The 17,491-nt window shown below is 43.4% G+C and overlaps 1 protein-coding gene across 1 annotated transcript; it reads right to left on the minus strand.

Annotated features, from left to right (window-relative positions):
* Positions 1 to 5,555: 5,555 nt before the first annotated feature.
* On the minus strand, positions 5,556 to 13,866 carry LOC124179544 (venom peptide isomerase heavy chain-like). The gene is made up of 5 exons (XM_046564062.1): positions 13,822 to 13,866; positions 13,435 to 13,714; positions 6,287 to 6,614; positions 5,871 to 6,186; positions 5,556 to 5,723 (listed from the first exon to the last, which is right to left on the minus strand). The coding sequence occupies exons 2-5, from the start codon at positions 13,457 to 13,459 to the stop codon at positions 5,556 to 5,558; spliced, it is 837 nt and encodes a 278-aa protein (XP_046420018.1). The 5' UTR covers positions 13,460 to 13,714; positions 13,822 to 13,866.
* Between the last annotated feature and the right edge of the window lie 3,625 nt (positions 13,867 to 17,491).

Here is a 17,491-nt window from a genome sequence, read left to right on the forward strand (position 1 = left end):
GTCAAGTGTTTGTGTACTTATACCGAACCCTTTCTGCAAGTTAATGACAGCTAAAGGTGATGAAGCGTTTTCACCAAGATCGTGTAATCTAGTCCATTCTGTAGAAATGGCATGGTGGAAAATGTTGCGAATGCGATAGCGCATCGTTTCCTGTTATTTTTTCCCAAGTAACGAGTAGCTAGCGAGCAATCGAGAAGCCATAGATTGCACAGATGTTTCTGACAGGCATTAACATTGCGCAAGATGAATGAGAAACAAGTGGAATTTTGAGAAAAGATGGTACAAAATTATACAGTAGAGCATTTGCAGATGCGTGGCATTACATTGCATTACAATTTCCCAATGGTTCAATACTGGAATTCTTTATCCCCTCTTTTATCAAGCGGAAAGACTGGACTCGGGAGCAGTCTGAAAATTTTCGTTTGATCAGATGTCTACCGGAAAATCAGGAACATGCATAAGAAATATAAGATCCTGGAATTCGCCAAAGTCAGTTGGCGATGTCAGCTTCGGGCGCTTCCCTGCTAACAGGCAATTTTAAAGTAGGAATATCATCGAGGGAATTTCAATTAAAACCGAACAAATTATGTTCGATTCTTCGTATAGCGAAGGATCCTTGTCCATTCCTCTGTAGTCGTAAGAGCTAACAGAAATCTCGGAAAACAATTACCGTATAAATTGTAATACTGGGAAATAAATACCCTCTCCCTCCCCCCCCCCGCCCTCGTATGACGCGTGATGAAATTCCTGGCACTTGGGAATGGGGGTCGAGAAAATGCCGAGGCAAGACTTATTGACGTTCTAGCTGGGGTCAGGAGAGTTTAGGCAGGCCAGTGGGTAAGACGACATTAAATATGAAGACGGCACTTCGGGGAATTTCCTGCTATAGGTATAACAAGGGGCGCAAGAACGAGGTTCAGAGCCCTGGAAGCTCGGAAGGAAACAGGCATCCTTCGTTCTTCGTTGCTCCGTCGTCTTGGTTGCGGCGACCGAAACTCTTCGGAGGACGATGTCGAGGACGCGAACGAGGAGGAGGGAGGATCATCAGCGGCCGGAAGAAGCATTTGGATAATTAGAGAAAGGCGACAGCCGGTGAAACGTTCTGTTTGAGAAGTCTTAATTTTCGTCATCTTTTTCTGATAACGAATATGAGCGAGCCGGTGGAAGGATGATCTTGAACCGGAGGGTAATCTGCGGATTTTCACGTCACATGTATTTCGAGCGAGAAAGGAGAAGAAAAATAATTGAAATGAAAAAATTGTAAAAATTATTCGAAAGAATGAATGGCCGACTATTTCTCCCGTTACAGAGTTTTTGTGTTGACAATAATCTCCCGAATATCGGATTCCGAAGCGGGGATTTAAAGCCGGGATTTGGATTCACGCTGATTGCATCCGTTTCCTGGATTTGAAACCACGCGTGCGGTGGAAATGCATTGCATGTTTGCAATTGACAGAAGTTGGAGCCCCGTGACGGAAACATAAGCTGACCAGCACAATGACACGATGGAACGTTATAAATTTTGCGTGAATTTTTCACCGTTTCCGCTCTTTTATCGTCGTCATTCATGCTCGTTCCTTCGTGTCTATTTCTGCATGCCTCGGCTCCAAGTCATTCGTATCTCTCGCATAAATGGGGGCGATTCGTTTCGCCCATGTGTTTTCTACTCCGATCGTTTTTCCCTGTACCCATCGAACCACAGCTCGAGTCAGCAACAATAGGCATTAATGTCTTATGATCCGTAAAAGCTACGATTCACCATCACCATGCGCCATTATGGGGTAGGTCAGTCCGGTGCATCGTTATTAATCCGTACATCGACGTGTGTTACCATAGTTTATTTTATGGGAGTAAACGATACTTCAAAGTGCGCCAATTAATACACGAGAAATAAAAATTCACAAGGGTTGTTTTTCATTTTCGAAAGCGTTAATATTCACTTGAATTCTTTCGAACGTCGAAAGTTTCCGTGCTGCTGTGACTGATACAAAAAGTCGTTTTTCCAGTCACGCGCAATTATTTGTTCTCCCCACTCAGACAACGTCTATTATTGCTTCGTTTTGTCAGTGTGACTGATGAGGTTGTTGCGGTATAGAGAACTTTCAGCCCTCGAATTCGTTAGAATTTTTAATTACAAACGAAGCCTTGATGTGCCTGCAGTAATAGGTGTCATCGAGTTAGCAAGCAGATCGCTTTGCCGTTTATTCTATTATTTTCCCCAGCTGTCTGGGAGCGCTGTAGTAAGGTTAGGATCGGCTGCGCCTAATTGCTCGCACGAATTCAATTAGCCCAAATCGGAATATCGAGTGAAACGTGATGGATGGTTCTCCCCGACTCCACCACACGTTTCAAATATCCACGAAAGGAAATATTGCAGAAGCGTTATAGACGCGGGGATAATATTGCTCCGAATTCTTGTCCAAACTAAATCCATCAACAGGTCTTGTTCGGCGCTGTAGTTTCATTTGTATCAATCACCTGGATGACAGCTTCAATTGATTAACTTCAATAAAATTCCTCCAACCAGTATTATCGATACGTGTATCAATTTGTCTCACAATTAAATATCATGTCTTTTTCTTCTTCTCATCTCGACTCCCGTTATTCGAAATTTTGTATTTGCAACATCATGTTTTTGCATACTCGCAGGTTGCGCGGTAGGATTACCAAATTGTTTCATAGTAGCAGGTGTGTATTTTGGCAGTGTGGTAAATACGAAGCGATCGATCCACAGCTGCACTTGTACATATATATGTATATGTAAACTGTCAAAGCCACCGATTGCAACTAATACTTTAAGTCCTCCGATTGGAAAATCGATAATTTATAATGGTATGTCGATTAGTGGCGCAAAGAGGGTGAATTGCTTGTGTTTGACAATGGGGTATAGGGTTCCTCTATGAGAGTGTGAGGGAGAGAAAGAGAAAACGAATAAAAAAGAAAGAGAAGAAAAAAATACAGCCCACCCTCAGAAACGTGATTCATTTTTGGATTTTAGCTTTAACGTGGGGACTGGGGGCTTTCCCGCGGGACAATAACGGCCACGGCTCATCGCCTGTCCCGCACATTTATGCACTTACAGCCTGAGTAACCGTGCAGTGATTGAGCACCGAGTATATATGTACGTGTACATATATATGTATGTGTGTGTGTGTACATGTATATATATATAATATGTACAATTTGCCAGGAGTAATCTGACCGTCTGGGAAGCGTGATGAGCAAGCTGACGGTGTCGGCGAAATTTGAGGTATATACGGCTGAGAATTGCTCCATCTTCACGGTGGAAATCGATCGCACTGGGGTGCAGGGCGAGGCATGGATGAAGGGTTCAGAACTTCCAAAGGCATTAGAGGGTTAGCGTATAAACTGTCTAGAGTTGGCGCATCAACATGATCTTGCAATCTAAAAGTTTCTTACTCCCCCCGGGATATTGCCGCGCTTTATTTTCACTCTCAATTGCATCCGAGTTTGACCATTGAGACGAGGTAAAACTTAAGCGAGGCATATATTTCGTTGAAATCTTACATCGCCCAAAAGTCTTCTGGCAACATCAGACGAGTTTATCTTCGGTCAAAAATTTTATTTCATGATTAATACCATTACTTTATAGGGGCACCGCTATAACTATACTCAATCACTACTTTAGCTCAACTGAACTTCCTGCATCACGGCCTTCACGAATAAAATGTTTTGTTAACACTCAAATTCTGTTTTGCCGTTGTAACAGTTTCGTTATTATCGCTATAAGGTTATTATTATTATTGGATTTTCATCAATTCAAAACATGGTCGGCACATTTCAGTTGGAGATGTGTATTCATCTTATACTTGACCAACAAATCTAAATGCGATGTATTTTATTTCTTTTTTTTTTTAACGTGTTGTAAATCTCGGAAAATATCACCTCGACGGATCTTTGTATCGTTAATGACGAGATTGATGAACATTTTATCGGACTTGTACAATTTCTGTTCTGACAGTAAATGAAAAACATTACTTGCAATTGTTTCGATAAATTTTTTGGTTACGAAAGTAGATGTAGAAGAATTTTTTAAATTAAAATCACAAAATTTCAGCCAAGTAATGACTGATTCCGAGTGTAGCCGACAAATAGTTTTAATATTGCGTGAAGAAAGAAAACAGGATAATGTTTTTCCGATTCCTTATGAAGTCAATTGCGCAAATCCTTATTTTCTCAAATTATATCTCGAAGCAACGTTTGATGGTTTGATGAAGAAACGGGAGAAACATCGGTATGAGCTCAGGGGCGACACAGGATGAAGAAAGGGGGATTCCCAGGTTCCGCTGCAGCCACGCGCCCAATGCGTTCCCAGTGCTAGATGGATGCCGAAAAGAGCCAGAGACTGAGCTGAACGCGACACGTCACCCGACAGCAGCTACTTAGTGGAATGGAATTTATCAGCGCCGAGGCCCGTCAAATAAGATTCAAATAAGACGAGGGTCACCCATCCTCGGCTCGCGAGTCGCTTGTCTGCAGGTTAAGGCACTTTAATGTGTTTGCATTGGAAATGGTGGCCCTGCTATAATCCTATAAACCCGCGTGTTATTAGAATACAAATGAGCGAGAGTCCGGGTGGTCGGAGGATTTTTATTAATCTACATACTCTGACGTCGCGGGGTTGTAAGTATCGCGTGGCCGGGATCAGAACTTTACCGGGACGCAAGAATTCTCCTCCAGCTCGACCTAATCCCCGAGTTCATTTTGTAAACAATATATTAAAACGGAACCCGAAAACGGGATCCAGGGGGATCGATCGTCGAACGCTTCTCCGTCATCTTGAATCAGCTGTACACACGTGTGTATTCCTTTCCGCACGACGTGCGGCTGGGTTTTATCCGCCCTTTGACCCGCGTACTCACGTTACTTCGGCTAATTTGTAATCAACTGATTAAAGCGGCGGAATTATGTCTTCCTACCTGCGGTGGTAAAGGAACCGCTATATGAACGACACGGCCTCACGTCGATACCGACCATGCTGTGTAGCCCACACGCACTGACCCACGTGAAGTTTAGTTACGGTATGATGTATCACGCGCTGCGCCGTACGTTAACCCCTTCATTAGCAGTGCTTTGAGCCACGACCCTGCCTTCCAGACAGAGCTGGCCAGCCGCTGCCACCCCCAACCGCTTACAGCTCACCCGACCGTCCCATCCCTCAACGGCTCTCTATTTAATCCCAATTAACGTCCAGCCATCGCTCGCTCTGCGATGTTGCGGAATAAAAAGTCTCCACTGACAAAGAATTGCACGGGGAGAAAATATTGCACAGCTGATGCTTCTGCAGTGTAATACTCGTTATCCTTTTTTGTTCTCGAAAGTAATTCGATACGGGAACCGAATTTTTGCCAAGTCACCAAATTAAGAAAGTCTGCGCGGTACGACTTTTACTTTTGATACTTGGAAGCCTTCGCCTTTAACTCCGTCTTGGGTTACGCGACTTATAACGAGGCTGTAACTAGTTTCGTACGTAAGAAAATAAGACTCGAAACCCCGCTCGGTAACAAAAGAGATTTTATTATTTACTGGGGTGTTTAATGGTTTAGCATGATTTTGTGAATCCATGGAACGTAAGCCGACACTCGCGTGTAGACCGAAGGCGCGTTCCGACCTCCGCAAGGAAAGAGTCCCCAGGATACGACACCCACGATCTCCGCTTGGCCGAAGGCGTTGACCACCACCAAAGGACCCCCCGAGTCTCCCTGGAAGAGGGAACAATCACCGGATTGAAAATTTGGTCCGTCGCTTGTTTAATCTGCCGCGAAAGCACGTGAAAAGCCTTTGTTTCAACCAGGCCATGCGTGCTGACACAGTTTCATTCTAAGCGTTTGTATTGGTGAAATACTAACCTTACAAGCGGACTTTGTACCGTCGAGAGGACCGGTGCAGATGTTTGTGGGATGTAAAGGGTTTCGACCCTCGTGACGCAGAGCCTTGTCCAAGGCGCGTTTGCAAATCTCGTAGTTTAGAATGGGGAGAACAGCCTCCTGCAGAGTCGTCGGTTTGTTTAGGTCTCTGCCGCGACCGATGCTGCCCCATCCCGTCAGCATCGCGTTACCCCGAGGAATGGACTCCGGATAGGGAAGGCTCACCGTTGCGACGAAGGGGTTCAGCTCGAAGGGTTTTTCCAGTTTCATAAGCGCGATGTCGTACGGCGCGACGGTGCTGAAACCGAACAACGCGGTGGAGTGACTCTTCTCAAGTTCTCACCTTGGAAGTGGGCAGGAGTTTTTCAACGCGTATGGCTCTCGTCACATCTTTTTACCCCGAGTAACCTGGATAAATGAAGCTCCTCGTGACGAGGCAGCTCTGCTCCGTTTCCTCGGTTGTTCCGAGCTTATACTTTCCGGCGAGGACAAGAAACCGTCCCGTGGGATGCCGAGGGGACAGGGTCTTGCAGTGCGCGGCTGTGAGCACCCATCCCGCCGTCAGAAGGCTGCCTCCGCACACGTGGCGCTGCTCCAACCCCCGAATCGGGTCGCCCCAGTGGATGGAGACCTGCCACGGGTGAAGACCTTTCTTCGCGTTCATCCCGCCGACTATCCTCGTCGGCCTTTCCGCCAGCAGTGAGAGCTCGAAGACCGTAGTCGACGCTGCCGGGCGAGAAATAGGAAACAAAAAAAAAATATAAAGTATAAAATGTTGATTGGAGTTACAGCTGCAAAAGTTATCAGTCTTGTCGACAGTTTGGATGAAGTTAATGGGCGCAACTTGGATTACTTGAATGTTAGTTCAGCTGTAACGACTATGTGATTTGGCATTCTAAACGATTGAAGAATTCGCCTAAATCGATTTACTCTCTGAGAGCGAGACCCGAACCGAAACGTTTAAACATTAAGACTGGCACGGGTTACCTGTGAGTTCAATTTTTAATAAGATCCTCAATGACATGGCATTCGAGCGATAAAAAGGCAATTTGTTAAATTGCTCGGCGAGTTTTCTCCCGGCGGTCCAGAGACCACATTTTCAAGAGCAACATTTACAATCCTGTAAATCTTTGACCTTCGTATAACCATAAAATTCCAACTGTGTTTTTATTGCCTATCTCGGTCTTATAGTTTCGCGGATATAATTATACTTGTACGCGTTTTATGTCGCAGAGATCACTTGACGCGAGTAAAAGTTCGCACAGATTATTTAAAACACAGCAATATTTGTGAGTGAATTATCGCCGGTAAAAATGATCAAGTTAAACACGATGAACCTACAGCGTGTATTTCATAGGATATAACCAGCTTCCGAATCACTGTTTATGCAGGGAAAATATCAAAATTGGAGCGATTGATTTACTGACAAATATTCCTACCGTTTTCTTCGGCGCACAGTCCACGAAAAATCACAAACACAAGTATGAAAATTCTGTGAGGAAACATGGCAGAGTATTAAGAAACACGACGCGCTACGCGTCAACAAACTCGGCCAAGAGGCTGTGAATGAGTTGCGTTGTTAACGCGTTCGCTCAACCGCGATCCTGAAGGAGAACGCGCCGCTTCGTTTCTATAGGGAGTATCAAGAAATGCGGATGCGGAAGTGATCCGCAGACACGTTTGTCGCTCTCTTATCTAGTCAATACGTTATAGTTCACCTTATCCAAGACCAGAACCAGATCCGTCGATTTAAACTGGTGGGACGAGCGTATAGAGCAATTGTGCAGACAGACCCCGTTAGAAAAGTAGTCTCGCAGCGGTTTCTTTCCTTTCGGTACGCTTCCGAGTGCAGAATTTGGAGTTACCAATGTCGTCTATTTAAAAGTATCTCGTTCCGGTCGAATGATGGATATATCTTCCTAATTTTTACCGAGCTTGCGAAACGAGCTGGGATCATGTTCTCATTTTGTATTTGCCATCCGCTTGTCTGTCACGAATTTCTTATTTCCAAAAGTTTGAATGAATTTATCGTCGCGGATTGCGATTAAATGGATTGGTCTGTAAGTAGTTGATTACGATAAGGAATCGGATGTTGCTATTTGAATTGCACGAAATAAATTATTTGTTAACGAGAAGGTGAAACACTTTCGTTCTTCTGTCGATTGCATTGGATTTTCTGTGTCACATCATTTCGATGTATAAGATCTGATAACTCTCGGATTCTCGGTACTAAACGTACGGCGACAAGGTTTACTGATCTACTTAAACTGAGACTATTTCATTGTAGAATTACAGGATGGACTGTCAAGCACCGTTATAACTTCCTTTCTCGACAGTAATGTTATTTAATTACACGGGAGAGCCTCCAGCGTTAATGGATGTTCTGGATTGAACGTGAACCTGACAGAACCGTTATTTGCGGCCGTTTACACGCACGAATTGATTCCTTTTCGAGTCAGCGGTTATATCGTTTAAACGGAGTATACACGTGCAGAGTTGATTTGTAGGAACGTCGGACAAACCCGAATCTCCGATTGCTTACGCAAATTGTTTTACGATTGACATGAGGGTAAACGCAGGTAGGTACGCTGTACCAGCTGTTATTTGTATGTTTTTTTTCGAATTGTAGAAACAACAGAAAAGAAGCGTTCAAATCAATCAATCGTCATGTCATGATTCAAATGTAATGTGAGAATTGAAATTTTACTAATATTTGAAAGAGTAAAATAATTATCGAACAATTTAAACAAACTAAATATTACGGCACTTGTTACAATATTCGATTGAAAAAATATTCTACAGGCAAATGATCAATTATCGATTCTACAAATGAATAACAAATAAACGCGGTCGCGATAGCAATTAAAGGTTAATTGAATTTTGTACGAAAATTATACCCAATTTACGCGGCATATGAAGCGTGCGAATCTGTCGATGACACCAAATTTTATCACGCACGTATGAATCCCGTACAGCCAGAAGGTGAAATTCGCGATTAAAAATTTAGCCAACGCCGAAAAGGTACTTATCTGAAATTCGGAAATGTAATAATTGTAGAAATTATTTTGCCTCCGTATATATTTTCTGCAGGTTAAGCTGCTCACCAACCGAAAATTATACACAATCCGTTGAAACACAGTACATTATGACACGCCAAGGTGTGGTGCTTTCAACTATTTCATGAAACGCCGCTTGTTGTTGTTACTGGCGAAACGGGGGAGGTGGTTTCTCACGTTGTTCATCGTGCCGCACGTGGCAGGTTGCAATTCCGCCTCTTGGCGTAACGTTAATTAATTTTCAACGGGCTGAGAGAGTTCGCTGTTCTCCAAGTCGTTCACTGTCGCGACATTGAATGCGGAATCGAATCAGTCCGTACCTGAATGCCCATATTCGTTCAAGCGCGAAAAAAAAGCGACGGACACTTTCTGCGAGAAAAGTGGTTTGACCACCGGTTGAAAATCAGTTCACGATTACTTTTTAACCGGAATTAACGGTCTTGGTATCCGAGAAAACACCAGAATCACTCACCTTGCGCCATTTTACAGAACGAGAATATTCCCCGAGTATTGCCCGATATTCGTTTAAATATTTATGAACTCTCGCTGAAACGGCAGAGTTTTTTTTTCTTTTTTTTCTAATTCCTGTGCCATCAAAGACTCATAGTTTTGACGATGTTCACGATATTCTGCGGATTTAGTCGATTTTCGCAGTTCTTGAACGTCCGATGTTTTCGATCCTTCTACCGGTGCAGATCTTGGACTAAAAAAGATGGCCGGAGATGAATCTGATGAAGACTTGTTACCGCTGATGCACTTTGGTTCTCATTCACTGTCGAGGTGCACGGCTAACAGCGGATTTCGTCGACATTATTTAAATGGTTCGTAGTTTTGAAACTTTTAGTATCACTCACCTGACGGGACGGCGGGCGAAGAGATGCTGGAGTATCCTTAAGCAACGCCGGCGTCTTCACATACGCCAAAGCTATAAAGACAGGCTAGAGCCGAGAGAGTGCATCTAATACTCTCTTAAATATGCATCCAAGACGCAAATGCTATTTCGTATGAATGTGAATTTGCTCCTTTTTGCCTCTACCGGCTATCCTTCCTGCTCCCCTTCTTCCTGTAGGATATTAAACAGCTACGACCTCTACAGATCTCTAGCAAACTATGTTCAGCGGAATGCCTTGATATTAGATTGGAAGCCGAAATTCGAAATGTTATTAAACATAATGAACTATCCGAGTCGTATACTGAGTCTCTTGCGGACGTGCTCGCGATTTCAAGCAGCTTTCGGTAACAAATCTAGGATTTTCTACGCAAGGGGAAGTGGTGAAAGTACCATAAATTTTCTTTACTGGTTAAGAAACAACTCATTTTCACAAATGAAATATTAAAGGGAATTTAACAGTTTACGGGTTGTTGTGAAAACCAATCGCTAATCAGGCACTCGGAATTCGGGTTGCAAATCGATTCAGAGCAATGAAACACGGGAGAGAATATTGATTTTTATCGTCATTATTACATTGATTTACTATTTCTATTTCCTCGGACTGTACGAGGATAAGCTTCCATTGGGTTTGTGTTGCTCTAAATACGTACTTATTACTGATAATACTTAACAATACCTTACGAGCAACTTATCACGAGAATTGCCTTCAAAGAATTTTGTCTAGACGAAAGGTTCGGTCTGCACCGATTTACAAAATCCATGCAATCAATCATACTAGGGTGGGTTCAGAAAGAATGAGTATAGCAGATTTAGTAATCCCCTGTATTAACGCATTCCCACGAAAATGTCTATAAACTGACTGTAAAAAATGCTAAATGAACGGCACGGAGCTTTTATCGCGTTGCAAAAACTAAGACGATGCTTAAGATAGTCAATATTTGACGGGTAGGCAAGGCCGCTGAAATATTTCATGGTAATTTTACCAAAAGGAGGGATTATCCTAGCCCGTCTACGCCGTTAAACGATTCTCAGATCGAAATTCTAGTCTAGAAAAAAATTAGAACGCTCGTGACACGGATTTGAAATCATCTAAATGAGCTTTTGAAAACTGCGTTTATTTTTGATTGCCTCGGAATGATACGTGATTGGAAAAACTGATGCACAATTTTGATCATGCGAATTGTTATTCCTACTTTGGCCACTGTCCGTACGTTAAATGGTCCATTTTATCATCAGGTATATTTATTATGTATCTGCTTACTTCAGCCCCGATTTGACGTTATGTAAACATCGATTTTCGAATTTACGTCAACGTCGTATTGCTCATACAGCAAAGCTTTGCATGATAAATCACGACTCTGCTCTTTTAGTACAGCTTCTCGCTTCTATTTTTCTAACGGACTAAAAAAATCAACAATCATGCAGCGGGTTAACCAGCATGCTTTGCGTGTATTCGTCCGCTCCACGGGATTCTAATTATTGAGTACAGTGCGCAAATGTTTCAGCAAACGACCGCGCCAATAATACCCTAGCTTTTCGGCGCGCGCATACGAGTTCACGCTCATTGAAAGGGCGCAGTTTTTCATTAAAACCGTTGGCCTGCCCTAGTTCCGCAGAGCCGCAGTCTTCCACCCGGTCTAACGCGAACAAATTACAACACGCCCCTGCATCCCAACACGCGATGGTTGTATGCATTTTTCCTTTTTCCTCCACCCGTTTCTCACCCTTCGAGCTCAGCACCGTCCGCCAATTTCATGACGAGCCACGAGAGGGTGGAAGAAGGAGAAGGAGGGCAAGGTGAATTTTCAGACAATTGACCTCGCTTCCAACAGTTAACTCTTAAAAGTGAGAAAACACGATGGGACGAATTTGCAGTAACAGACGATGTGTCGGCGTAGACGCCGTGAGTTTTTTTGCGGACTTTCGTTTATTTCATTAAATACCTACTTGAGACAGGCTGATTCATTCACTCGTTCGTTATTTGTACAGCAATTCTTATAACGTCTGAGAAGGGTAGAATAATTATTTTTTGTTTCATTTCATTTTGTTTGTAGAAATTAAAAGTTTATGAGTTGTGTTTGCTCGAAGAGTATAGAAAAAGGGTCAATCTGACACAAACTGCTATGTATGGCTTGGTGGGATGAGATTCAGTGCAGTGGATTACGACCCAGGATATATTCCGTGTACGGACGATTTATATCGGGCGGCTAAATTTCATGGCGAATGAAAATAGCGCGGGTTTCGCCGAGGGGATGACCCGCAGAGCCTGTGCAACTGCAGCTATAGTGGAACGAAACAATATCAAATATAACCCTGCCATTTGTCATTCTGAAGAAGCGGTACCAAGTTGGCAAAGCCGCACGTACGTCGCTTCGCCGCGTTTAAATAAAATCTCATAAAGGCACCCTCCCCTGCAAGAGTCTGGCCATCGCTTAATGGCATACTTTTTAAGATTGCCTCCAGGGTGATTCCCGCTTCGTGTACATCATGTAAGTCGATGCAGGGGTGCTTTAAGGGTTTGGCGACATGCGTGCGTTATATCGAGTGGAATTCGATCGCATAAGTCACTGGAGGGGGATTTTAACGCACGTCAATCGCCGTCTGGGCGTTATTGGGTGCGTCAGTGTGCCCCTCGTACGGTTGCTTTGCCTTCTTTTTTTTCTTTTTTTTTTGACTTTCTCTATATTTTCACCGGTGGGGTGAGACCGGTAGGTTGAACGGTATTTTAAATCCAATGGTGCGCGCTACTAGCCTCGCAGACTTCTCAGTCGTTGCGCTATTACTGCCGGGGAATTTTACGTCACGCATTATTCAACGCCGACTTAATATTATCAGAGGCATTGAAAAGTTAACATTTCAGGCTTTTCCGTAAACATATCCGTTACTGAACTGTAAGTGTTATTTGAGATAGCAATATACCCGTGCACGATAATGTTGCCCATTGCGAGGAAGTTTTCATACTTTTGAAAAAGAGATCCGTGTATATATTTATCATCTCAACGATGTATTTCGTACTTCCTCTACGAATTGTTGTACCGTCGAAATATCTACCATTAAGAAGACGATTTGGCAGATAGCTGAAGAAAGCAGGCTACGCGCGATGCGCGATATTTTGCGAAACTGCTCGATACCCTAGAATATGCAGGATAAATCGTTGCAGCGCTTGATCAGCAATCCTTCGAGTCTCAATACCGATGCGGTGGATGCAGGGCAACGATTAGCGTGTTCTTTACATAACCTCTGCGGTGACGTTAGTTGAGTTCAAATTAGCTGCAAATCCCTGAGTTGCACTTTGCTCGGTGCAGCATTGTACCAGGTGTCATCATCCTGACGGGTTAATTTCGTAACGAAGATTTAGGGATGCGTTTTGCCAACCGACAAGTAACAGCCGAAGTACGGTGTATAGAAAGTTTATCAGAATGTAGGAGAGAGACGCGTGTTAAGCGTTACAAGACGTATGTAATACAGCTGTAAATGATGTTTCATTTGAATTGTTCTTGGAAATGGAAAACGAAAACAGCGGTACATTACTTCCGAACAAGCAGATTCTTTTCGTTCCAACGATAATCAACAGAGCAATTGAGCTTGCTTCACTGACCTTGTGGCAATTGGTGTCCGGTCATCCCGGCTCCCAGCTCCTGGATAAAAGGGGGATTCCCTTCAGATGACGGAATCCCATTAGCACCCTCATTGTTTAGCGGGCGGGAGAAGTAACTAAGGCTTAAAGTACCGGCCTGGCTTAGATTTGCGTTAATCTCCAGCGAGCCTCCGTAGGGTAGCTCACTTCCTGTAAAGAGCCGATCGATGTTGTAGCTTCGTCGTCGTGATTCGATGCGGCCAATTGGCCACAGTCCTAAAACCCTCGTAAGACTGATTTACTTGGGGTAAAAAAATTGGGGTCAGTTTTCGCTGATTTTCCCTGCAATTGATTAATTAAGCTTATAACCTGGCAAGACCAGTGTATTTTAGCAAATTGCATGCTTACAGATTACGAAATGACATTCCTTCAATCGGACGATCTGTAACCAAGTAGTCGTGGCCATAATTCTCACCAAAGCATTTATTCTGGAGAACGATACATCAACATGATTCATCTACATAAATCACACACAATTAGTTAAAGTTACTTCGCCACGCGAATGTACACACGGGGTTAAAACGGAGGGTAAGAAGCATGGAGCGTTGATGGAAAATCTGCAAATCGAGGAGAAAATTGGAAAAGTTCAGCGATTTAGTGTATGCTACATTGGCCTCGTGAGACCCACTCATTTTTTCAGCACGACGGCTTAGTTTTATTTTTACGTTATCTAGCGCAGGGGATCGCTCACCTATGACGTGAAGATACTGGCTTCCACACGAATCCAAGTAGATACGAAAACTTTAAATCACACTCGGTTATATCTCGAATTGATTGATGAAAATGAATTCGATTATTTGTAAACGCAATGTACGACGAGTTCAAGAAAGAACGTAATAGTTGACAGACAGCAACCGCATATGAAAATTGACATCGTTCGCTGCAGGCCGTTCCGAGATAGAACAGACTGGTCAGTGTCGTCGGTATCCTTCGACTGTCCTGAGGTTTTTGTTTGTATGATGTCTTGATTCTTGATCAACTTGGTTGTAATCCCAGCTTCGTACATTCGGGATAGAAGTTTGTTGATGGATGGCAAATATGGCGAGCCGCGTGGAACGGCAAACGCTCTGTACTGCTTAAAGACGTATTCGTCAGTGATAGCGAAGGTGGGTTTGCCACTCTGCATTGTTTTTTCTATAAACACTTGCGCGGCGACTTCCTCCAAAAAGCAAGTTATGTTCTTTTTTGCTGGCTCGAGCATGAGTGTCAAGCAGTTGTCCTGGATTATGCTTCGATTTATTATTCGTTTGAATTTTTCGTCATCCCTAACACCAGTGGCGATCAGGAACGCGTAATCGTTCGCTTCAACCACAGGTATACGGCCGCTTTTATCCAGTTCAGCAAAGGTGCGAATCCTGGTCGGTTTCAAGCCGACCGTCAGCTCGTCGATGAGGCGGCTCTGAAGCATGATGGAAACGAATACAGCCAAAATCATCCAAAATGTCAAAAGCACTCGTGGTGGCCAGCGGCTCGGATAACGTGACGTACCTCCACCAACGATAATTGAGTAGAGCTGGAGCAGCGTGGGCATCTCGGATTGGAAACGAAGCACTAGTGAGGCTAGATAGACAATTCCGACGAGGGAACCGCCGATGGCCAGCGATGAAAACGAACCACGGAATTGATTAATTAATAAATCGTATTCTATCGGCACCAAAGCAAATGCACGGCCGATTGTATGGAAAACACTATACTCTGCGTAAATACTCAGATACTTGTAACGTACTATGAACATAGAATTTGCTAGTATGTCAGTTCTTCTTTCCATAAAATCCAAAGCCAGTCCATCGACGTTGCTGGCGTTGAACGGACCCCACCGTTCGTTAAAACGCGGAATCAGTCGCTGAGTAGCATTCAACTTCGACGTTAGCAATTTGATTACCTCAAAGTCAGATCCCTTCATCACTATTGGCATTCCGGTCCCGTTGTCGCGAAGAACAACAGATCTGGGTGGACGACTGACCGCCGATTGACGCAGTGGAAATCCCTGCATGTCTTCAACATGGTCAACGAAAGGCCTCGCTAAGCTGGGGTCTCGTATCTTTTCGCAAAGGCTGGTGAATGGATTGCACGCATGAAGTATCAAGCTGCATTTTTCTCCGACATCGTACGTTACAATTGAAATTCTGAAAGTTAGACTGTCCCAAAATTGTTGATAAATAAATTTCACATCGCTGCAAGCAGCCGATGTTCCTATCAAGTACATCAGGTGAACACGTTGATACCACCAGCACTGTACTTGCAATTTTTTCAGTGTGATTTTGGTTTCATCTACAGTTGGACATTTTTCTGACATATGAATGTACAGCACGAACATTTTCACTGACATTCTCATTTCAGGGGCTGTAGCACAATCATCCAGACGATCGAATGTCAGCGATTCAATCGGACCCTTTGAAGCCAGGTCGTGATACAATTCAAAGTTGGTCTCTCTGTTCATGGAATCGTGCAAAATTATCGTAGTATCCTTTGGCTCTATGGTTTTCCAAATCCGCGTGATATTTTCCGACAGACATTTTTTACTATCTGGCGGCAGTGAGATCCTTTTACAGTTTAAAAGATATATTTCGTTAGTAATGACACCGAGCAGGAACAGCGATTTAAACATTCCGAACTTGCGTTGGATATCGTATTTCTTATACACGCAGATAATTCATGTGGTTGAAAATTAAATGATGAATTATTTCTCGTTTTGAATTCAGAACCAAGTGACTAAGATATGCTTGCGTACTCAACGCCGAATACTGAACTGAAACCTGCAAGCCCGATAAACTACCGAGATAGAGAAAACAGGGCGTGTATCTTTTTAGGAACTCCATTTTCCGATCCATTTGTACATCGAAATACAAATTTTTTGTCATCAAGGTGAAGGTACACTTTTGTGCGAAAGTTCGGAGCGGATAAGCTCCTTAGGTTTCACTTTTTTCTGTAGGGGGAAAAATCTAGTCGCTTGGCGAATTGAATATCCTATCCTAAATATCATACGTCTGAAGCGCGTTAGATGGAATTGGTATTATCTGTTTTGAATTCTGATTGCTTGACGTAACAAAGTTTGGACAAGAGCTGATATAGTCATTCGGACCAATTTGGATTACTTCAGTTGGGTTGACTGAGACGAAATTGCGTGCGACGTGGCTTTGTGGATTTGCAAGCAGTAAGCCAGTTACGTCATTTCTAACACTGTCATGCAAATAGATGGATATTGCTCAGAGCAATCACACTGCGACATTTAGTACCTCGTAATTATAACATACGTAGTATTTCCCCATACGTCGACCATAGAACTTTTTGCAATGGGTGTACTGGTCGGAAAGCATCGTGTTGATAGAACGGCGATATGATAAGTCTTTTTGGTCAGGTAATAAAATCCATTAGCTTTGAATCGACGTTATGCTAGAAAGCATAATGACCCCGCATATCCCCGTCACTCGATGAACTTTCCCTATTCGCTGTTAGCGCTCTGCAAGTAGTTATTACATTCGACACCGACCTGTATAAGGTGAACGTGCAGCATGGTCACGTGGCCGTGGGTCAGGCGGTAACGTGATCATCCCTGTCACGTGTACTAGATCGTGTGGAGTGTTAACACTCACCCTGGCATCATTAGTGGCCATCACCGTTCGTCAATCGCCTCGAAATATTTCTTTCATATCAATTACATTAATTGCAATTAAAAGTATGCTTACGTAACTTCCTCGTTATTTCCATGATCGGCCATAAGCTAGGAGTAAAAAATCAGTGCAGTTTATGACACAAAACGTGACCAAGATGTAACGACGGTTGTTACAAAATTCATACCAATTGCGTGAAAAATACATGTTCAATTATGCCTTACAATTAGATTGAAAATAGTGATGCGAAGATTGTTCGGTTGACTGCAATGGCTCACTGCATCAAGCTATATCCGATTCACTGAGTAGAGATTTGATGCGGGACTGTGTGAGTCGAATTTCGGGACATTTCTCAAGCCAAAATATCCGGAGTCAGTCTTGGCATTCAATTAGTTTCCGCAGTGTGA

This window comes from Neodiprion fabricii, chromosome 4, assembly GCF_021155785.1.
Source record: "Neodiprion fabricii isolate iyNeoFabr1 chromosome 4, iyNeoFabr1.1, whole genome shotgun sequence".
Classification (NCBI taxonomy): domain Eukaryota; kingdom Metazoa; phylum Arthropoda; class Insecta; order Hymenoptera; family Diprionidae; genus Neodiprion; species Neodiprion fabricii.

Bases quoted from the DNA above. Each gene is read 5' to 3' on its own strand.
- LOC124179544 (XM_046564062.1), bottom strand. From the start codon at position 13,459: ATGACCGGACACCAATTGCCACAAG. The intron at 6,187-6,286 runs GTAAAAAGATGT...GTTCGGTTTCAG, and splicing joins ATTTATCCAGGTTACTCGGG to CACCGTCGCGCCGTACGACA. The intron at 5,724-5,870 runs GTTAGTATTTCA...TCCCTCTTCCAG, and splicing joins GTACAAAGTCCGCTTGTAAG to GGAGACTCGGGGGGTCCTTT.